The 23,779-nt window shown below is 42.3% G+C and overlaps 1 protein-coding gene across 1 annotated transcript in view; it reads right to left on the minus strand.

Annotated features, from left to right (window-relative positions):
• Positions 1-2,133: 2,133 nt before the first annotated feature.
• Positions 2,134-23,779, minus strand: part of CTXND1 (cortexin domain containing 1) — a 34,942-nt gene continuing 13,296 nt past the window's right edge. The window contains exons 2-3 of the mRNA XM_074837345.1: positions 10,036-10,210; positions 2,134-5,282 (exon numbers count right to left, since the gene is read on the minus strand). Coding sequence (XP_074693446.1) covers positions 5,049-5,228 — 180 coding nt within the window. The 5' untranslated portion in view covers positions 5,229-5,282; positions 10,036-10,210 and the 3' untranslated portion in view covers positions 2,134-5,048. The remainder of the gene's footprint in view (positions 5,283-10,035; positions 10,211-23,779) is intronic.

Consider the following 23,779-nt stretch of genomic DNA (forward strand, 5'->3'; position numbering starts at 1 on the left):
ACGGCTGCTGCTTGAGAAATCCAATTAGTCTTAAATATAAAATATGTTTTGAAAAATTTTACTTTCCTTAAGGCTTCAGCACACATAATGCAATTTTAATACATTTTTGATTGATTTCTGATTTCCAATTTCCCTCTGGGAGCTGCCTGGCCAAGTCCCAGTACAAAACATCGAGCTTTGTAACTGAGAATTGCATCATTCAACACTTCCTAATGCCATTGTGGATTGAATTGAACCCTGAGAATAAATGCAACCAGGAATCTTAAACTGTGTATTGCTTTAAAAATGTATGTGTGAGCACTGTTTTCCTCCCAGTTAGTAAGGAGTAGCAGCCAAAGGGTATCAACCATTTTTAATGAAAACAGTTTTTAAAAAAATAAAGTGCAAAGGCAAAAGAATGTTGACTGAAATCAAGGATTTCCATTGCAGCATTAAGACATGGTTAAAATTGGGGATTTAATATCCTTTATTTAAATCAAATCACCTGAGATGAAAAACCATGAGACATCTAAGACAAGTGGTTTGAAGCCTGGCAAATCTGGGTTGACAAGGTCAGAGACAGAGGGTTAGGAAGGGGAGAAGATGAACTGAAATTTTTCCAGCCTGTGTTTAGCAGGATTTCCACACCATGGGCAGCTCAGCTGAAGCCGTTGCTGTGCTGATGGCTGGTGCGGATCCGGCACCACCATGGACCAGGGCTGAGCTGGGTGTGAAGCAGAGGAGCTGTGCATGGGTGTCACTCCATGTATCCCCATGCTGACCTCAAAGATGCAAAACTGCAGGTGTGGCTGCTCCTTTGGGATGACTCTTTGCCCCAGCAGCAATGCCCAGTCCACATGCAGGTCATGGTGTCACATCACTGCTGTCCTTGGGCCTCTTTGGGCAGAGAGGCTCGAGGCTTTGTAGGCTCAGTTATTGCTGAGTATTAGGGGGGGGGGGGGGGGACGACTGCATGCAAACTGCAGGTAGCACAGGGGACCATCATCAGTTTTGCTCTATGGAATTTTAATTTGGGGCTATCTTGAAAAGTCATCTGCCTTCATCTCTCATACACTCACTCTGTTTTCTGGAGCACTGGCTTCTAAAGTGAACCAGTTAAATACCTGAGGTCTGCTGCCTCACCATCCTCCCTGTGTGTGCTGTGGAGATGGCTGGAGTCTGAACACAGTGGTTTCCCCATCTAAGTCCTGTGTTGACTTGACTTCTGAGCTTTAGTAATGTGGGTTGAAGTTACCTGCTGAGACCTGTAATGACCCAGCAAGCTGGGGACACCTTTGGACAGCAGAGGCTGCAGCAGCATGGCTTGTGCAGCTCCCCGGCCAGCATCAGTCCCCGTGTCTTTATGCCCACAGTTCTCCAGGGTGTCTGCCCAAATTCAGCCATTGCTGGCTTCAGTTCAGGTCTACTCTTATATTAGCCATAGTAGCCTCTCTGAAAAGAGCATGAAGACTCCAGCCTCTGCATCTGACTAGGACAGAGTTAATGATTTATCAGTGGGGTTTTGTCTTTGTGGCAAACTGGGTTTCAGACGTAAAGGTCCTTCTGCCAGAGGACTCACTGCACCCAGCTTTCAGGCAACAGAGTCCTTTTACAAGATAAAAGCATTAGCAATTTGTCTCTTCATCTTTTTCAAGAAGAGAAGTTCCCTGGGTACTTTTTATTCAGCATATCACCTACTCTGTGGCCTCTTCAAAGAGACCCCACAGATGCTCCACACTCTTCATTTTCAGTTGCTAGCAGGAGGGATTCCAGTCTCAGTGGCCCCATTTCTTTTACTATGCAATTTGTTACTGATAATGAATTGCTGAAATATGGCATGCTGCAGCCCCCTGCTGAACTGCAGCTCAGCTCAGTGCTCTTCCTGACCGAGGGTGTAACCTGAAATAGCCACTTTGGAGGGACTGACCTTCCAGCAGAGCCACAGGAACACTTGGAGCTTCATCAGCTCTGTCCTGAGCTCCTGAGAGTCTGTAGTGGTGTTACTACACAGGGAGCAATTCTCTGCTCTCACCCTCCAGGGAGGGCTGTCAGGAATGTATATCTTTCTTGAAAATCATGTTGTTGTTGTGTTGTGGGTGTTTTCTAAGAGGTCCTGGTAACTAGAAGTGAACCACAACAGAGGCAACAAGAAGGTTTTCCATGTTGAAGCTGTTTATTGTGTTAGATAAATACATTTGCAACAAGTTTGTATTATTTCCTCTGAGTGCAATTGCTGGTAATATGACATAACGATTAAAAAAGAACCAAAACTAGCAGAGGCACTTGTTGCATGCAGCTGAAATTACTACCAAGCCCAGCAATGCAGCCCCTGCTAAAACAGACCTTCCACTGGCTGTGGGCACAGCTTTGCTGACAGGGCTGGCGGGGTTGGCATCAGGCAGGAGCTGCAATGATGCACCTCGGGTGGGCAAGTCCCGACGCTGAATGCAAGGAGGGTAAAATTACTGTTTTCAGCATGGTGTTTTGTATTGCTTTTGGTTAAAGAGTGCTGAGGTTGTGTGATTGTAACCAGTGAGGGAAGGCAGAAAATACAATGCATTAACATTATCTATATAAAAACCATCACGCTGACTTTTACACAGTTGTGTGAAAAGATTGGACATGAATGTGTAGGTGTTTATGGAGACCTTTTTTTTTTTTCAGCAGAAGGATGGACCTGACAGGCTATGCCAGGAAGACAAATGCCTTTTTATTAGAAAATAGTGCTACCCATAGACCTACTGGGTCTTTCCGTTAGGATTTTCAGGATAATCCATAAAATGGTTTGTACAGCTGGACAAACAGAGAAAAAAGAAGTGGCAAACATTGTTCCACAGCAAACTTGTTAGTTTACTTCCCCAGCATTTGTAACCCTTTGTTCTTACACAGTCTTTGCTCCTGCAAGGACTGTGTGTTGCTGTCCCTGCCCTGCCAAGGACACAGCACATGACTGACCCTGGTCTCTGTGTAGTCAGGCAGCCTGCTCAGAGGCTTAAACTTAAGCACGTGTGTAAGTCCTTAGCTGAACAGGGGCTTATCAGTGACACATGACAAAGCCAAAGAGTTCTGCATGCAGATAAACATTGAGTGGAATATTGGCATTGGGAGGTGTGATGACAAGCTCTGTTCTTGCTCTGCATCAGCTATGAACTCAGCTCACCTGCAAACAGAAAGCGTCTCTAGCCTGGAAATAGATTTATTTTGTTATTTTGCTTATTCTGTAAGTAGCCCCACTAGTATCAAGGTGGGATACAAGAGTTAACGACAAAAAATGGGTTCTAAACTTTAGCCCAGGGAATAGAAGTAATCCTCTTTGAGCTAGGGCATCCATTCCTATGGTACGAATAGACACAGTCATGAGTAAGAGAGATCAATGTGTTTGCTCAAAGTATGGTGAACATTAACATTCACATCTGAAAAAGTTCTCACTTACTGGTGATTAACTGACTACCAGAAACAGAGGCTAAATAACAGCCTGGTGAGCAATCTGTAGTGGGTAATTGAAGCAGTGGAGGCTTCTTGCTAGAGAATAGCGGGATTAAAGCCAATCCTCAAATTTCCGTCCTTCTGAATGGGATCTCGTACCACAGAGATTAGCAAAATTGTGCAGTGCAGAAGATCCATGCAAAAATCCTCACATGCCTCATACCTGCTATTTTGGGATCTCTGTACTCACAGTGCTGAGCACCTTACATCCAGACTGTCCTCAGAAATCACTGAAATATGTAACAAAGCCAGGTGCCATCTGGCATGACCCAAAATATTGCAGTCTTAATGAGAGAGTAAATGGAGGTCTGGACAAGTCCTCTGCCTGGGGAGAACTGCCCTTGCTATATACTAAGATTCAGACCTTCCCCATTAGTTTCACAAGGAAGAGTTGTAAATCAATACCTTATTTATGTGTCCCTATCTAAGGGTCTCCAAGTGCTTTCTGGTATTATGAGACAGACAAAACAATATGAAACAAGTTAATATTGTTGTACCCATTTCACTGATGAGTAGACCGAGGCACATGAAGAAGTGACATGTATGATCGTCAAACAAATCTGTCAGAGCTGAGAATAGTACATGTCCTAATTTCTTACCACAACCTTCAGTTCAGCCTTTCTCACCCATTGTGCATCATCTTACAGCAATAACCTAGAGGTCAGGTAGGATGGTAAGGAAAAGGACAAATACTGAAACGCCCTTCTTGCAGATTTGTGCTTTCAAGTCTTGTCTGCTCATGATGTGTTGTGGTTGCAGTATCTACTCTATATTGCTTCAGCAACTCCTTACAATGCCACAAACCAAACATATAGTCAATAAAAAAGGCAGCTGTGAGGAAACCTTAGAATCTGGGGAATAGAGGACATGGGAATCCCTCAATCCCCACTCTTCAGAAGGTAAATACTAAATTTCCATGAGTAGGATAGAGCGAGGTGGTGCTACAGGCTCAACACTAGTGCATGACCCCCTTGAGAACTGTAGTCTGAGTGCTTCTGTATCCTGATCAGTGGAAATATGGCTGCAGTGGGCTAGGGATTGTATGTGCAGAACCAAGCAAGTTGAGAATAAATCTGCTCATATAACTCAACCAGGGGTGCTTTAGCGCTTCTACTTAGTGGTGCTCTGGGATACAAAATTATAAAATCTGGGCCTTTTTCAAAACACAAATATAGTGACTGAGGAAAATATTTGAAGCAATCTATTTCCAGGAAAGACAAAATGTTCTTGCTGCTTTTCCAAATTCTGATGGTTACCCTGGATTTGTGGGAGATATTGAGGGGAGGACAAACTGTGCTAGACCAAGAGTTATATTAGGAAAAGTCTGGGGAGTCTTGTGCTACTTGAGTTGCAATGATAACCGTTTTCCGTAAAATAAGGGTTGCTGCATAGTATTAAACTGTGCTGCTGGAATGGCTTGCTGATATCTTGATCTGTTGAGCAAGAATAATTTATGCTATGTGCTCTTAGAGATATTGCCGTTGCCCTGCATATCTGAAAATGGCTGTTTGTGTGTTAGCTTTCCCGGTGGGAAAAGGCCTCCTGGATCACAGCATTTTATGGCTCTGTCTAGTGAAGTCCTTTCAGTCATCTAGATGCTGTTCCTCCCATGTAGACGTAGGGATGGCACTGTAAGGGTCCATGATGACTTTTGCACAGCGAATAATCATGACGATCAAGAAAAGGCAGAGAAAGACGAAACATGCTAATGTCAGTCCCTTGTCCACATCAACGTACACAGGCTCTGGAGTTGGTCCCTCCATTGCTTATGCCACTCTTCATCTGGGTTTATATTTACTCCTAACATCATCAACCACCTGCAAAACAAACATGGTGTCAGACACAAGTGATTGCTGCTCCTTAGTATGAGGAAACTCAGGGGTAGAACTGGAAACAGAAAATCTCTGTGATATATTCTTGTAGGGAAATAAACCTGCTGGAAACATCATAGCTCGGGTAACTGAGAGCTGTGAATACCTCATCTCCACCTTAATATAGCCCATGAATGCTTCTTGCTAAAATGTTAGACAAATAAAAAGAGATGTTAACGAAGAAAAGAGAAGCAGTGGTGAATGAATGCTATCCACTTGAAATATCATTTCTTAAGAGGTACAGACACTGTTCTTGTCTCAGCATTTCCCAATCATAAAAATATTTCCCCTCCTCTGCTAGTGTGAAAGAGCAGACAAATGGCAGAGCAGACTGTTTCTATCCCAATTTCCCTCTCTGTCCAAACATTCCCTGTCTCTCACTGGCACAAAGCAAAGTGAAAATTATGCGTACTTCTTTTCCATAATATTTAATCTCTGGTACTTATAGGGTCTCCAGGCAATAGAATATTTTTAGGAGCAATATAATTTTTAAGTGGATGTTTTATCACCCAAAGAGGTACAGGTGATTATGTGATTAGTACAAGGATTATCTTATTCGATGCAGATGTCTGCATAGCTGAAGGTCCTCATCATATGAATCCATAATCAAAATGGCTTCAGCAGAGATTGATGCCCTTCTGCCTCTGCAAGTTTTCCTCTGGATAGTTCATTAGCTGCTAACACAAATTGCTTTGTGTGATGAAGCTGAAGGAGAGGAACTGGCCTGACTCATGGAATTGAGTCACTGCCCAGGGATGGGGGAAACTTTTCCTGACATCCACCTTTGGTCAAGGTGGGAGGTAGAAGTGTTGAGGGTTACTACTGTAAAAGAGCAGGAATATGGAATGCCTCTTTAAAACAAAACAAAAAAACCCACCAAAAAGGTCATTCACATCAAATGCAATAATCAATCTGAGAACTGATACCTGCTTCATTTGGAGAAGAGAGATGGGAAAGAGAAGATATTGGGTCATAGGGAGAACTGGGTGAAATTTGGGTATCAGACAGTCCAGTTGGTCTCTCTAACTATATTAATGCAGTGAGGAAATCCCAGATACAGCTTTTATCTACACAGCCAAGTTTGCCTGGTTACATTTCCAGTGAGCTGATGCTGCTGGCAGGGCTCTTTCAGTAGTGGTTCACATCTGGCTGGAGCATCATGTTCTCGCAGCCTCATGCTGTGCCAGCTGCGAGTGGGTGTCCCAGTGACTCCTGAACTCTTGTGCCCTGCAAATTTTTCTCAGGGTGAACAGAGGACCTTTTATTTTTAAAGTTCACAGTTCCTTCTCTGTCTCATAATTTACTCCTTTTCAAGTTGTTTTCTGATTTCACCACCTCCTGTATCCTACATGGCAAGTATAAATCATCTGGGTCCTCTAGTCTATTTTAAGCACAAGGACAGCAGATTTTTTTAATTTCCCCAAAGCACAGAAATTACTGCGACAGCCGGTCCTGCAGAAGGGAGATGAAAGAGAAGCTGATGATGCAAAGTGAATGAAACCAAGCAGACATCGCATGTATTTACCAGTCACCTCCTTAGGATGGACCAGCAAGTTTGGTCTCATGAAGAAATCACTGAGGAGTGGGATCAGACTAGTAATGCTCACCTGGCCTGATCAGAGGTCTGTTATTCCCAGGATACTCTATACCACTCTAATTCACCAGCCAAGAGATCTTACATTACAGTTTATGACTTAATTTGGTGGAAAAGAGTCAAGACTTTGTCAGCAAGGCTGAGTATTAAGTGTGGATACTTTGTTTTTTGTGGAGGATGAGAAAAAAAAAATGTTATCAAAACTACTAATGTAGCCCAGTCCTTCTGAAGTACTCTTGCGAAGGTCTAACAAGGATGGATTTGATTTTTCTCTCCTGACATTCTGGCTATTGTACTGTGTGGTATTTCTTCACACTAAGTTACCTCCTGCAGAATATCAGAACTACCTGGTAATTTCTATCAGTACTGATCTTTGATGAAAAACCGCATTTTCAATCAAATGTACTTCTTCTAAAAGATGAGTCATTTACTTGGAAAATAATCTGAGGTTTCAAGTAGTGATCCATTCCTTGGAGATTTTTCTCTTTAGAATGACAACACACAATCTCATGGGAGTTGTGATTCAAGTGCCTCATCCTTCTGCTTGCCTCTGCCCCCAGGACTGAGGCTGGATGATGTTTCCTACAAAATACCTGAGCAGTCAGGCAACCCCCTCTCCTACTGAAAGGGAAAAGCACGTTAGGGAAAGGATATGCCAGGCAGAAAGCTCTACCCGGAGAGTATCTGAGCTGTAGTTCACACAGGAAATTATAGTGACAGCTTGAATCTAGTGGTTTCAGGTTTAGGTTAATCTCTTTTGCCAAAAAGTCACCATTTTTAGTAGGAATATAAATATCTTTTTCCAGAAAGCTGTATTCTTGAGGTTGTATAAATCACATGCCTTTCCTCCTTCTGCTTTCCCCATAAACTTGATAACATTTCTATGCTGTGACTGCTATCTTGCATTAAGTCATTACTGATGAAGAACGTATTTCTTGGGGCTGGCCAGAAGGGCCTGGCTTTCCCAGGTGCTCTCCTTGCTCACAGCTTGACTGCTCACCTGAATCTGCCCACACACCAGCATTGTCAGAGGGAGAAACCTCTGCAGGTCCAGCTTGTCAGAACCACAACAGCATAATGTTTGTGCTCATCCAAGTCGCATGGTGGAGTAGGTGTCAGAAGGCACTCGGTGTTCTGCACTGTTAGTTACTGCAATTGCATTTCAGTCAGCTTGGCAGTGTAGAGACAGTTATTGACACTGAACAGATCTAGGTGTTGCAATAGGGTTGTGTCTGAGGCAGTTGTCTTCAGATTAATTTATTATTGCTGGAACGTACCACTGTTCTAGATCAGGCATCTGAGGACCTGTGAGAGATGATCCCCAAATGTGAAAGGAGTTACTTGCACGTGCTCACCGGGACTGGTTCCCCATGAGAAAGTCCATCTCCCTCGTTTTACCACGGGCATGCTGTTTGACTATTATTTCCTAAAAACCCTTTAGCAGCACTGCAGATAGAGATCTGCCTGCGGACACATCAGTGCACAGGGAGGGAGCAAGCTTGTTCCCATGTGAATATCCCATCTGCCTTGTGTCTCCCGGCACAGACAGCTGGGGCTGCTGCATGGCGATGATGTGCTTACATACATGAGTGAGGGAGCGTACAGCAGCTACGTGCTGCTCCCCGCTGTCTGCCAGGTACTTGTGCTCTTCCATCTCTGGAATGGCTGAACAACTTGTTCTGCTTATTTTCCATTTCCTCAGCCAGTGCCTCAACCTCTCCTTTCATTTCCTTGGTGCCCAGCAGTGCAGCCAGCCTTGGAGGGGCACGTGAAAGTGTCTTACAGGTTGAAGCAGAGTTGGTCCATGCTGGAGGAGGCTCTGCCTGCCCTGGGGGCATGTGCTGTGTATTTTGGCTGAATGGTTTTGCAGATCCCAGTCTGGGTTGTGAAATCCATCAGTGCTATTGAAACACTCTTGCTCTGGCTATAGACTTGCTGGGTGCTTTGCTGTTATTTACCAGCACAGCTGATGTAGACAGGATATGGGGGGGGGGGTAAATAGCAGAAACAATTACAAAGTTTCACACTTGAATGATTATTTTCCTCTGAATAGCTGAACTGTAGAAAATTACTTCTTTTTCCAGCTTGTCAGCACCAAGCTGTAGAATTGTATTTTTAAAATTTCTTCAGATTTGTTGAAAACATCATCTGGTTTAAACAAAGCCAACAGATGAAAGGTCATCGCTGGTTCAAACTATTAGGCAGTTTAGCAGTCCTGAGTGTATGCTCTTCTGTGAACCCTCAGGTGTTTCAGTACAATCTCTACCCCTCTAACTCCCCTGAGAATAGGTGGATGCTGCAGGCAGACTCACCATCCTGAGATGGAGCTGTGCTGGCTTGTGGTGGGCAGTGTAATTCAGTACCAAGTGACTCTGTGCACTTGGCTCCGTGTGGATTGCAGAAGGCCAGGACCAGGCAGCAATTCTATCTCTTCGGAGGGGTTGGCATCATCCAGTTTTGATGCCCTGGTCCCCCCAGCTTGTTCTTGTCTGACCGTTCTTGCAGTCAGAAGACCCTGCAGCCTGGCAGTCATGTGCAAGAATGGTCGGGGACCATGGCCTGGGGATAAAGGACTTTGGTACCTCAATGAAAAATCCATCCTGAGCATTTGGTCTTTGCTCTGCTGTTTGTTTTGTGCTTCCCAGTGCTCTTCTCATGAGGGATTGCCATAGCAGAGAGGATATATTCATTTTTTATGACCTTATGTACACAAGCAGACAGAGATATGTTGGCATCCTCTTTAGTATATCAGCTCTGTTACAGACTCTACGTAATGCTTGTGCTCATCAGTGTGACTGAATTTTGCAATCATTCTTGCCTGTGCAAGATACTTTAAAAGACATGTTCTTTTTCCAGACCTGACAATCTTGGCACTGTCACTTTAAATATAAGGTAATGATGTACCACATATATTGCAGAGAGCTGGTCTAAACCATACCAGTTCCTATGCTGGTTAATCATGTTTCCACTCATCTCAACCCATAGGATATACTGCAAAACATTTTCTTTTTTTTTTCTTCTGTACTCCTTTCCCAAAACAACAGATGTGCAGGGAGGGGAGGAAAGGGAAACTATGTGATTTCATATATGCAAGCAGATCCCTACCTTCCAGACCTGGGTAGGAAGCCTGTCACATCCCGGCATAGCAGCATTGTGGAGTTAAAATCCTGACTGAAGTCATATTTTAAAAGTTTTGTTAATCAGTGTGGCTTTAACGGTGTTCAGGCTCCACTCAGGTTCACATCCACCCAGACCTGGAAGCAGTTCTCACCGGTGTGTTCTGGAAAAAAAGTAAAAATTCACAATTGCTCATCATGCAGGATGTGGGCGTTACAGATTTGTTAAGCAGTTGGGAATCACTCCAGTGACAGCCTGAGGCAATCGGATACAGTCATATGCAAGATGGATTTATTTGTCAAACATTCCCTAGAAGAAGATTTATGATACGAAGAGCAATGTTTGAGCTCAAAGTCGTCATACCCTTATTTCTTCTTAAACAAGCAAAAACCCCATTTTTAATCCATAGTGAAAGATCAACCGGGTCTGAATTGATACTGCTTAGGAGTCTGCCTCTTTCATTAGTTTTTGGATTTTTTTAATCTTTTTTTTACAAGAGTGGCCAGAATTGAAGTGAAATGTTTCAGCTGCTTAAACAAAATTATTTGATTGATCTGAACTGATATACCAGGACTGAAAAACTATTAATTATCTGGATTTTTTCAGTCTGATTTGGGATATTATTTTTTACACTCACAAAATAATTTCAACCAAACCCTTGAAACTTGCTGGATGACAAATTCATTTCCCCACTCGATTTTGTTAACTCTCTGAAGTTTCTTATGGCCTGGAGTCCAGAACTCCTGCTCAACAAGCACCACTCATCAACTCATAGAAAGATTGCTCAAAACCTTACTTTTACTGGTTGGTATAGGGGCATCAGGACTTTCCCATGGACCATATCTACCATCTTAAAGTCTCTGTGAGCATGGACCAAAATGACAGCAACTGTTCTAAGGAACTTACTGTCTAGGTGAGAAGAAAAGACAATATTTGGCTCAGGGAGCACATGGTGAGACAGGTAATGGCTGGGGACCCGGTGCTGTGAGCACCAGCAGGACAGTGCGGTCACTTTGCAGACAGCTTCTGCAGGGCTTTTCTTCCATTTTTGTCAAGGACACTTGGGAGGGATTTGGGTGCTCCCTAAGTGACAAACGCTGGCACAAGAGCCAAAGGGAAGACAGATCAGCATTTTGGTAATGGAGATAGGTGGTGAGAAAAACTGGGGAGAGGCTGTTGAGGCACTTGAAAGAGGAGGTAGCTCACAGGGTCTGAGGAAGGCTCTGAAGGAAGGAGCAGGAGCTTATCTCTGCAGTACTATTTGGAGCAGTGGAGAGGAGGTTGTGGTAATTAAAGATGTGAGGTGGTAACACCCTGCCTGTTTTCAGGATGCCTGCAGAGATGGTTACTCTGAGATGTCGGTACAGAAAGGAGTTTTAAGATATAGGATGTGAGGCTAGAGAGAGGAACAAGCCAAAGATGACACCAAATCTCAAGTGAGGTGACTCAGCAGGACAGGACGTCACTCCGGTCAGGGTGTAGAGGGGAATGGCCAGGAAGGAAGGTAAAGTGCTACTTCAGGCATGTATCTTGTGTGTGTCAGATGAACTTGCCTTCAATTTGAAGTTCAAATCTATAAAAGAGGAGTCCAGACACTTAATCATACTCCAATATTCTTAACAATCTAGTTTCGATTAAAACTCACTGCCTCTGAGCACTGAGTCAAATGCTGTAGATAGATATAGACAGATGAGCTTCTTTCTATATCCATAGAGCAATAATATGACGCTATCTTCATTTAAAAATTATTTGTCCTTTTATAGTTACCATTCTTTCAGCAGAAAATCAATACTTTATTTCAGTAACTCTGACTTCTGATGAGCATGATTTCTCCTATGTACCTGTAGCACACAGGCAGGTTTAATCTTTGGTTTTAACCTACTGTTTGGCTTTTTGGTTTTGTGTTTTATTTTTTGCCATCTTTACATATTGACTTCAAATCTTTATGCTCAGCTTAGTTTATGCAAACTCATTTATTCAATCTAGCCCATTGAGTTATGGTCAAGAGACAAATAATCTTCCCTCAACACACTCCCTTTTAGCCAGTCATAAATTACTGGATGTCAATATTCCCTCTGAAGACTAAAGACCTCATTTATGGGTGCCCAAAAAGTTGAAAACGAATAAACACATAAATCAATCTGGGGAAAGTGTTAAAAACTGCTGTTGCACAAATGTTTCCTTCTTACATAACCCTGCGGCAAGAACAACATTAATCTTCATTGAGAAAAAGATGCAACATACACTTAAAAGAACTGTGGGCTGCTTATAATTTGAGAGTGTCCTAAATCAAATAATCATTTCTCACTCACTTGAGAAGCACGTGGTATTACTTGTTAACAAAAAAAAAAAAAAAGAGGTTGTGCTTGGGAGCAAGTCACTAGAGCTATTGAGCTAACCGATGGACAGTTGGGTTCTGGAGAGAAAAGTGCCTCCAGTTTCCCTAGGTTCAACTTGCGTGGATAGTCATTCATTAAACTTTGCTGAAGTGAGAGCCTGAGAACATCTGGGAACCTTTTTCAGAGAAAGAGACTGGAAACAGTAGTTCAGAGGTAGCAGGGTGGGGTAGAATCAGTGATGGACCTTATGAATTGCTGACTGCTGGGGACAGCAGTTAGAAGTGCTAGGACTTAAGCAACGTATACTAGCTAAACAAGGGCAGGTAAGCCAGGACTGAGCTTGTAATATTGTCTTCGTATTGGCTGCTTTACCATCCACAGAGGAGCAAGAAAAGAAAGGACATCCAGTGCTCCCTCAGGGGTTCTGCTAAATCTCCCCTGCACTGTCCTCAGCTGGCCAGGCTCTGAGCAATGTGCGAGCCAGTCGCCCAGCTCAGCCCTGGGGAAAGGAGATCTGTGTCTCCTGTGCACACCATGGGGACATTTCTTTGGTTCTCTATTTGCATTTTCTGCTGTAGGTGCAAGAGCTGCAGTGATTTCGTAACATGGTTCAACCTGTCCTCCTTGTGGTATGCGCTTCCCCCCTGGGGGGGCTGCTGGGAACATTGATTCCTCAGGTACTGAAACCCTTTAATAGATGATGCCAGGAAAATGCGAAGCAATACCTATAATATGCAAAGTTTAGATGAGCTTGAGAAGACGTGTCTGTCTGCAGCAGGACCATCCTTCATTCAATATGAATTTTGATAAGGAGTCTGAAGCTGCTTTTCTTATTCCTCAGTGCTACGATGCACACTGTGTGCACCCCCTTCCTTCAGAGTGAGTGGCAAATGTAAGGGAGTCTTGGAGAAACAAATGGATTTGGCTTTTAAGCCAAGGCTTGTAAGGTCTGAATAGGTATGATACGAACTCATTTTAATGGAGTATCTGCTATTTAAACCCTCTACTGTTTAGATCCTATAGGAGGATGCAAACATGCCTCTTGGTCCTGTCAGTTATTTTATAAATTAAGCTGTGGCTGTTAGCCAAGAGAACTATAAGCAAAGGTATGTGGAAATTTTTCACTGCAGCAAAGTTGACAGGGAGGAAGAAAGAAAAACATAATTTTTTCCACTCTGAAGACTTTTTTCTTTTCTTTTTTTTTTTTTTACAAAAACAAAAGGTGAATTTCGAGGTAGAACAGCAACTCCATTTTACATTAATATCTACCTTGTGGTGGTGATGTCCAGTATTCTCTAACTTGAGTGATACTTCCAAAGACACATCTTTTGCCCTTTCATCTTGAAAAACTATATACGCCTGGATCAGATTGAGGTAGTATCATCGTTTTGACATTTGAGGAAAAGTGTTGTGGATGAATGCTTACCGGAATGCCTGGATTACACCTGTAGAATTGCCACAAACATTGGCGTGAAGAAATTGCGTAGCCCTGCTTTGTTTCTGAATCACTTATTTAAAATGAAAAGTTAAATTCTCACTAATGAAGCAAACTCCTAGTCAAGAAGTTATTAATTTAATAAGTCAGAGGCAAACCAGCAAAAAATGAGTTACAAGTAGCTTTGCTACAGAAAAAGATGTAGGTTTTATGTATGTAAGTACTTGTCGATCCATACTGATAATTAATTCACAAGCTTTTTAAATTCAGACTTTTTTCAGATACTTCAGAAATTTGTGGAGAGAGGGATTTGAGCAAGTAAACAATAAGCAAAAATAAAGCTCAAAGTCCAGAATGTGTTTTGGTTCAAAACAAACCAAAATGACACAAGTTTTACATAGGGCTTCCACCAAAGCCACTGCTCGTGCCTGTTCCTTTACAGAACAGGTTTAGTCAGGAGGGGACAGTAAGGATGGAAGTTTGTAGCTTGTGCTCATGCATGTAATTTACTGTGCTATTTCTCTGTTTCTTTGTGGTGATCTAATCAGAGGTGTGATGCCAGCTGAACTACATCGTATCTGAAAAAAATTTCCCAAAGGAGTCTTAAAGACTGAATGATTAAGTGATGGGATGTAGAGGTGCTCCTGTGTAGGAATTTGGATTTGGCTGCAAAGCAGGACATGATGTAATATACTGTTCAGCACCTGTTGCCAGGTCACCGGGCAAAAATGGACCTACAGAAGGAACAGCCCCAAAGCTCAGAAATGTTGTTGGGTAAAGATGAAAACCCCTTAGAAAACATCGGCAAAACCAACCCTGCTTAAACAGATTTATCTCTCTTCACTGGTATGAGGAACTGGAGAAAAAAAATAATTGAAGATCTGAAATGAAAACTTAGGGGCCCCGGGTGATCTGAAATGAGTTTGAGGTAAGGTTGTTTCAGGGAGCAGTGCTTTATGCTATGTGAGACATCCAGAGAAGCTCGTTGCTCCTCACCCTCTCCAGCTGGAAATCTAGAATTGTTGCAGCATGTTAGCTAATTTTGGTTATAATTTGCCAACAGGAGAAGTAGAAATATCATTACTACTTTTTCCCTGTTTTCTTTTCTCAAGAGAACAGTTTTTCTCTTACTGCTATAAGAACTGGGAGAATGAAAATTGGCCCATTTTCAGAGATGCCGAGTGCCTGGAGCACCATCTGGAATCAGTGCAACCAGCCAAACAATTCAACATCACAGAAAATCTTCCTGTTTTCAGACACACACACACACACACACCCCTTTTTCTGTACAATTCTGCATGTGAATACTGCACAAAAGCTTCTTTCTGATGAGGATCCAGTTGGCATCCAGATAAACCATATTTTCAACTGTCTCCCAGTGGGGATGGATTGCATTTTCCTTCAGAGAGAGGCCAGATGATTTTTATTACAAATGAACCAAAACCTTGAGGCAGGACATGCATTACATTTCCATGACAGCACTGGCAGGAGTGAAAGATCCTGATAAGAATTTAAGGATAATTGAACTCTCATCTCCAGCTCTGCAGGTAGATAACAAATATAGCCTCCAAATTCTGTGTGTGACTGAGTGAGGCTGGGTGAAAGGACAAATGGCCCACTGCTCAGAAGAGTGAGGATCTGTCAGGATTCTGAGTCTACGTCCCAGCTGTTTGTGGTCTCTGTCTCTTGTCCTTCACAGGACATGTGGGCTATATCTGTACTAGTAAATCAAATGTGTCCAAGACTATTTTTTGGCATTGAGGCTGTCTGGCAAAGAGCAGCCCATGCAAATACTGTTAAACTTGCTTGACCTTTGTGACAGGTCATTATGCTATAATGTGGTTAGATAGAAGGATGACAAAATAAACTTGTAAACATTGAGTATCTTTTAGTTGCAGAATATATTTATGAGAAGTGCCAGATGGATGGGCGTAAAATTCAGTTTGTGTTTAATCAAAGACAGTCAAAAATGATCTCTGAGAATGGTAGAGCAACTGGCCACTTTTTGAATGGGCTTTGGTGGCACGACGTGGGCAGCATACCAGTTTAGTTACCACTAGCACAGCCTGACATTGAAGACTGTCCAAGTGGTGAAAAGTCACCCAATGGCACTTACTCGGGTAATTAGTCCCATTTCTGGGGCATGCTCCCTGGATCACCTCCAAGTCTGCAGTCTTCAAGCACCAAAGTACTGAGGGGCTGCTACAAGCTAGTCTGTAGCACAGCATCCCTGAAGCAGCTCTGATCTGTGCTAGTGATGGCTTTGGCCATAGCTTTGTTTGTGCTTGAGGTTTTGGGGGTGATTAATGCCTTTTCATTCCCTTGTTCCCTCTCATCCCAATCTGTATTGATGGTATTACCAAGTACAGCCCTTGGCCTGAGTTTTACCTGTGTTGCTACATGGGGTTTTTTTCTGATCATGCTCTAAGTACACATGCAGCTATTTCATCACACCAAGAAAGGTCCTTCCTCAGCTGGAAGCTCATTGACTATTCGATAAAACTTGTAGTCAGAGCCACTCTTTAATTAAGACTGTACTGAAAGGAGCTTTGATTCCAGCCATGTATTACAGCCTGATGTTGTTTTCTTTGTCACTGCAGCAGATTATTGGAAGTGTAGTCCTTGATTAAAAAGGTTGTGTGCATTTACATTCCATCTTCACATCTTCAGCTGGATCAGTAGCTTGTCAATGGGTCATTGGGAATCAGACGCCAGAACCTTTGTACATGTTCAATTTATAAAAGCCTCTGTTTCTGGCACAGCACCCGGCAGTCCTATACAGCCAATACCTTATTAATGCGCCATTAGCCACAAGGAACATTTTTAAGTGGACCTAATGTCCAGGGAGCGACGAGGGCTTGCCTGAACTGACTCAGCAGTTTGGAAGGTCTTTTCTCCCTTGCAGGGATCACACTAACTTCTGAATGTGCTCAAATGTCCCAAGCCTAAACGATGGTTTTCCCCTTCTAGTGACCTTTATTATTTTGGTTTCTGGTGGACTAGGATCACTGTAATTTGAAAGTAGGTCAGTGTGCTGAGGAATAGATACCTTCTATTAGGGAGTTCTCTTTAGAACAACTAAAAGGGTCAATGATTAGTTGCTTTACAAGTGCCTGAAGAACATGGGATTCTTCAGTTTGGGAAAAAGGTGGCTGAGGAATAATATGTTTGAGCTATACAAAACCACAGATCAGGTGGGTGGGAAAATGGTTTCCTCCTAATTTCAAAGTCACCCATTTCCAAAATAGGGAAGGCTGGGGGCATTCAATGGCACTAGTAGGAAATCAGCTTGAAACAGAAAAAAGTACTTCTTTATTCTGAAACTTATTGCCACAGGAGAGTGGGGACAGTACCAGCAGGCTCAAAAGGGGCTGGATGAGTTACAGACAACAGGTCCATAAATGGACACTGAAAGCACTAAGCAGAGGTCTTCTCTATAACTTCCCTAATTCAACAGTTGTGGATGTTGGAGGACAGGCTGCCAGACGTGGCCAGGCTTACCTGATCTCCCTAACGAGCATCTCCCCTGACACTACCAGAGACAGCTACTGGGCTGGATGGACCACTGGCCTGACCCAGCGACAGGTTTCTTATGTTCTTAATTCTTTGACTGCTAATGTTTTCAGGCTGACTCCTGGAAACTCCCTTTAAAAAACAGAAAACATTAAAGGTCTGATCCAATTTCAGCTTCAATCTCTACTTATATCTTTAAGTAATATATCTCTAATACCAGGCACTGATCTTTGCTTCTAGTTTAACTCTGTCTCTTTGTATTTACATATTCAGTAAAATAATGAGATTCCTCAAAAGCTTTTCATGCATGAAAGGAAACTAAGCTCAAACAGCTCAGTCCTATGAATAATAAGGTGAGATGTGTCCCAGTGGGCCTCTGCCTGTCCCCTAACTGGTATTTATTTATTGTCACAGGCTCATTTTATGTCTGTGCTCTTGGAGGTTTAGTTAATTGCAAATGCAGGCAATGGAGGCTAGTTGTCTTGCAGAACACTTGACTTTGGGCCAGAAACAAGTACACATCTAACAGATAGAAATTACATCACCAAATCTATGTGTCCTGAAAAAAATAGAATTACCTTTGAACACCATCTCTCCAGACACATAACTCAGCACACAGCATCCAATCAATGATCTTTAAAACTATGCAGGGAGCAAGATATGATGATACCATTAGGATTAACTAAATTCTCATGCCTTGTTTGGTGTACTTCTATGTTAAGGTTTACGTTAGGATAGGAACTAACTGAACTGTAGTCATACCTCATTACAGAACTAGCCTTTTCTAAGGCAAATTTTTATATATATGCAAATGCAGATCTGAAACTTTTTTTTTGGACTAAGTGTTCTTTCCTCCCCCTTGGATTGTTTTCCCTGCAAGGTCTTCTAGATGGTCCTAACACTGTGCGTTATGGTAAGGAATGACTCCAGATCTCCCACAGGTTCCATGTGCCACCGCTGAGTCTGGGAGCATCTGAAAGGACAGGGCATTCGGCTCAGAAACAGCACTTGCTTTTTGGTTGCTCAGCTGCAGTTCTGCCTGGTGCTATTCCACCAGTGCTGGGTTCAAAAGCTACTCCTGCTCTCATGCCAGCAACAGTCAGGTTTCTTAAAACATGGTTTTGTTTGAGGAGGGGGAGACTGAAGTAGCAGAAAGAACCTTTATAACTCCATCATGGTTCAGCATAGGTTTTCTATTAGGAGGTGAACAAGGGCAACTGGTTTTCATCAGTTTTGCAGTGTTTCTGACATTATCTGATTCACAGAACTAACAAAGCCCATGATCTCCCCTGTCATTGCAGATTAACATGAAGAATTACCTAGTTGCAGTGGGGAAAAATTGTTTCCTCTTTGCTAAAAAAACTCCTGTCATTTTCTTTTGGGTTTTTTGTTCTGTATTGACACAAAAATGAGACCCCTGGATGCGTACAGCCTGGGATGCAAAGGTGTGAGAGATGCTTGGGTTTTGTGTGGAGGGAGCTAACGCAGGCCACAGGGATTCTCTGTGGCAGGACAAGGCAAGGAGAAGTGTTTTGCTTCAAGGTGGATATTTAGAACAGGATTGTTTGAGTCACCTGTAATGTGGAAGTACAGACCTCAATTTTAGTGGAGTTTAAGAGTTATCACTTCTAAAAGAAGGTAAATAAAATCAGATGACCTGTTTTATTTTTCTGAATAAGCTGAAAGTAATTATTAACTAAGAATAATATATTAAGCAAAAATACAAGGAAGCTCCTTTAATAACAGCAACCTCCAACGCTGCCCCACAGTCTGCAAGTCCGGTCAGTGCCTGACAGTGCTGTGCTTTCTGTTTAATCCTGCTCTGCAAACTGAACTTTGCAAATTGAGATTTAGTGAAGCATCTTTATCCATTTACATGACTACCCTAACTGCACCCGCGGCTTTAAAGGGGGGGGGGGGGGGGGGGGCAGCAATGGAAAGCAGCCTGAGACTGCTGTAAAATTTAGTTCTTATAAATACACTAAGCCTCAAAGTAGGAAAGACATGTATTGGCTGGTTGCTAAAGAGACAGAGTGCAGGAAGGAGGTCAGAGAGCCTGCTCACAAACAGCCTGAGGCATGTAAAGTTACCAAGGTCAGCAACCCTGTAGTGATATCCTGAGTAAATAATGGGGCTCATATGGTAGAGCCGCCTAGGGCATCTTCCCTGGGTCGAATGAATGTTGGAACTGCAAACCATGCAAAAGCAGAGAGATATACAGCACTAAGCTAGAAAATAGCACTGTATGGGCGTGTTAAAATATGGTCTGCATGTTGCTAGATACCTTTCTTTGAATGGCTTTTCCCTAGCAGAGAATACCATTTGGCTTTCATTTACTTGACTGCAAGCACCCTTGAACGAAATTAGTTTAGTAAATGTTGGACTGGCCGTGGGTGGGTTGATTTCCAGAAAAATTCTTTTAATAATAAAATGCCTCATAAAAACTGCATTGACTTCAGGGATACTGCGGGCAGCTAGAAACTTCTGATTACTTCACTTTAACACGGTATTTCTGGGTTAACGAAAAAACCAAATGTCTGACAAGTGTCATCATCTTTCTGGCAAATGTACCCCACAAGCAGGAAAATAAAGGGCAGTATTATTCACATGGACATCTGGTTGGTCGGGTCTTAGGAGAGGGAGACCCAGTGTGATAGTCAGACTGAGTAAAGTTTGTGCTTCCAAGACACCTATATGAAAGCAGTGGGCCATATAGGCTGACAGCCTACACTTGGCATTTCTCATATTATGCAGTGATATGACGAGCACAAACTTTAGCCCTCCTCCCCCTCAACTTTTTTTTTTTGCAAGTGCCACATAATGACTCACTACTGACTATGCAGTGAGAAAGACAGTGGGTTTTGTGCATTGCTGGGTGAGTCCATATGTCTGAAGGCACCATCTTGACATCTTCCGAGGCCTCCGTAAAACCAGGTCTAAGGGCTAAAGCAGTCTCAGGAAACCCTGCTGAACTTTCTCTTTGAGGAAAGCCTTTCTGCCAGGAAGGATGCTCTAACTGCAACACTGCATTCCCAAGCCAAATTCCCCTTGGTATCACCTCCCCTTCTCTGCCAACTAATAAACCCCTCATTTTCATGAAGGGAAATCCAAGCAGAGTTTTGACTTTGAAAAATAAGTGCCAGCAATTATCTGTGCAATTTCTAGTAGGAAGTGTTTACATATTGTAATAGCAGCAAAAAAACCTAAGCTTGACCACAAAGAATACTGTTCAAATTATTCCTTTGGCATCTACTGAAGGTATAAAGTGACAAGTCTTCACAGAAGTCATAAGTCCTGATAGACTGTTTTGTCCCTACTTCAAACTTCTCTGAGCTTATGAAGTAGTTTCCTGAATGCTACACTGAGCTTTGGTTTTTTTTCTTAGTGACCTACTGCAGTGGTTACCAATTAAAGCATTTGCCAGGTTTCTTATAAATATAACCTTGAAACTGTATTACCAATCTAATGCTGAAATATAGCTTGCCTATGCATATCTGTCCATCAAAGGACAATGTAAGTGCAGTGGTTAGGAATGAATGCAGATCCACTTTTAAGAAATTGGGGACATCCTTACTACACACCACTTTGGTACATGAATCCACTGTTTTATGCTGCAGGGATTCCCCTCCATTCCTTTCTATTTAAGGTCTTCCGACAAAGCTAATTATGGTAGCAAGCAACTTGCATCAGTGTCGTTTAGGGAATATGAACATTTGTGTTTTCAGGAGTTCTCATGCGTTGCCCTGATTTTCAGATGTGGTTTATCTGTTGTTGAAACTATGTATGAAGACATTTCAGTCCCTGAAGTCAGATGCATTTCAAAGTGTAGTAACTTGTTCCTCCTGCAAATTTTGCTTCTTCCAGTGAAAGTGTGATCGTTTGCTATTCATATATGTTTACGAAAATTCCTTCACTATACAATCACTCTTTTTACTCTACCCCCAGTCTGTTGGATAACTAATAGTCTTCAGAAATCTGCTCTGTTATAGAAACGGACCCTAAAAGCCATCTTCCTTTCCCTTATTTTCGAATTTATTTTTTTTTTAAGCTTGAGAAGCAAGATTGCTTTTCTGACACTGAAAACTTAGCCTGGGAACTGGATCTAGGTTCTTTGCTACCTCATGAATCACCATCCTGGGAATGATTCTGCACTGGAACTTGGAACAGCCTGATAATTCAGGAGCCAGGAGACATCCCAGCTCCCCCACACACCCTGGCCTTACATATGGCATTGCTGCATTGCTACTGGATATAAAAAGCCTACAGGATCTGTTTCAGTCAGGAAGCAGCTGGGAGTTTGAGTGCAGATGAGAAGTAGACTTAATTCACTTGAGTAAAAAGAGGTCAATAGAAAACGAACATTATTTTCCTGTCCATAATTGCATTTTAAGTACATAATAAGTAGACGATGGTAACGATGTGCTAAAGGGTCCAACTGTTCTTAATTGATTAAAACGTCTTCCGAAGACTGTTTCTATTAAGGATTTAAAACAACATAGTGTTATACCATTGCACCAGGATGGGTTTGCAGTTAACTATGGCTCTCTTCTCTGGGTCAGGCTGCTTTGAATTATACGTGGTTTTCCACAATTCAGATACTATCACTTGGTAGTGACAGTCACCTGCCTCTGTCCCACTGACCTCAGTAGTGAGGCAACAGCAATATGTCTGGGGCCTTTAGCACCAAAACCCCCGCTGTGTCCCATGTGAGCTGAAGGAGTTTTTTCCAGTGGTTATACAAAGTTCAGATGTTAGAACTAGTGGTTAGTGGTCAGACATGCTGAGTTGAGGTATTGTGCCCAGCTGCTCTTTCCTTTCCCTCTTGCCCAATGCCAAATCTCTGGTATAAAAATCTGTGTTATTTCATTTCTGTCAAAAGTGTTAAGAAACTTCCCTCTTAATAGCCCAGAGCAGGGCTGGGAGTGACCACGAGGGTGTTTATGCTGGCAAACTGCAGGGGGTCAACCAGGAAGGGGAGAGTGATGGATAGTTTTGGGTGGACAGGTGGAAATAATAATTTATCCCAGGTCAGTAGGGTGAGGGTGGCCATGTCTGGCTCTATCCTGGTAAATAGTGCATTGAGTTATAGAAGCGTGGAGATAGGAATTGATTTTCTCCTCTGTGGGACCTTCAGACCTGGGACTCCATCTGTTCTGGGCTTATATTTCTCAGAGATTGAGGCGGGGAGGGGAAAAGTGAGTATGTCCCCTGTAAGATGAGACAGTAAAATCAAGAATCTCTTTCTCTGACTGTGCATGGAAGCTTCTAGGAAAAGTAGTTTTCTGTAGGGTCCTAGAATGAAAACATTATTTATCCTACCCTTGTCTAGAATGAAGGCTTTTGTTCTCCAGACAGAGAATGAGAAGTGCACTTCTGAAGGGTCTTGAAGTTGGCTGCAGTACAGGTTGCTCAATATTAATTAAAAAAAATTAATACTATCATAATCATCATGGTAATACCAGCCCAGTGTTTTATCCCACTTTCTTTAAACAGACTAAATAAATCTTTGACTTAATAAATAATTTTCCATGAAGTAGCATGGCAACTGCTCCAGTTTACTGGCATGCATGCAGACAACAGAATCCTGGCAGAACTTTAACATACACAGACACACACATTTTAAAGGCAGCATCTCTGGGCTTTGTCTTTTAATTGCAGAGCATTAAATCACACAATCCATCTAGCTCGAGGCTTTCTGTCTCAGCCATGTCTTATGTTAACCTGTTGTCAAAATAAATTTGATTTGCAAGTATATAAGCCAGGCTGATATTTTCAGATCACTTATCTGAATGCAATTTTCGCATAAGGGTTTAAGCACATGCTTAACTTTAAATATGTACTTAGGGCAGCCCTGAGAAGTAAAGCAGTAAGGCCAAGATACCTAATTGGATTTAGGTTCCTAAATTCTCATAGGCTTTAATGAGAACAGGGGTTCCTAGGCAGGATTTAGGAACCAATCTATTCCTGTGCCTTTGACTTTTAACCTAAGTCTTAACTAATACTGTCAGACTTAAATGCATGCTCTAAGTATTTGTTTGGATGGCACCTAGAATACCTTGTACGTTGCAGTCTTTGTACTGGATATGGTACTTCTCTTTCCAACCTCCACCTCTAGTATTGAATGTTCAGGCAGATAATTGAAGCATTTTGCTAATTACAGGTAGGAAGAAACTTTCCAACTTTAAAAATTAATGCATTTATCCAGAAACTTCCCTGCAATTCAGATTATTTCCTCATATCTCAAGAAACAGTAACAATCTCCTTCCCATAGGTCAATGTGTATGCGTTAATTTAAATTCATGTGACAAATGGTATCAGATTGAGCTGAAAAAACAAATCATAAATCTATGCTGACCAGGCATATTTTCAAAAAAATGTCTCAAAATAACTTGCTTAGTAAATTAATACAAAGCCTTTGACATCAGAACTGCTTCAGACTAACATC

Source organism: Strix aluco, chromosome 12 (genome assembly GCF_031877795.1).
Source record: "Strix aluco isolate bStrAlu1 chromosome 12, bStrAlu1.hap1, whole genome shotgun sequence".
NCBI lineage: Eukaryota > Metazoa > Chordata > Aves > Strigiformes > Strigidae > Strix > Strix aluco.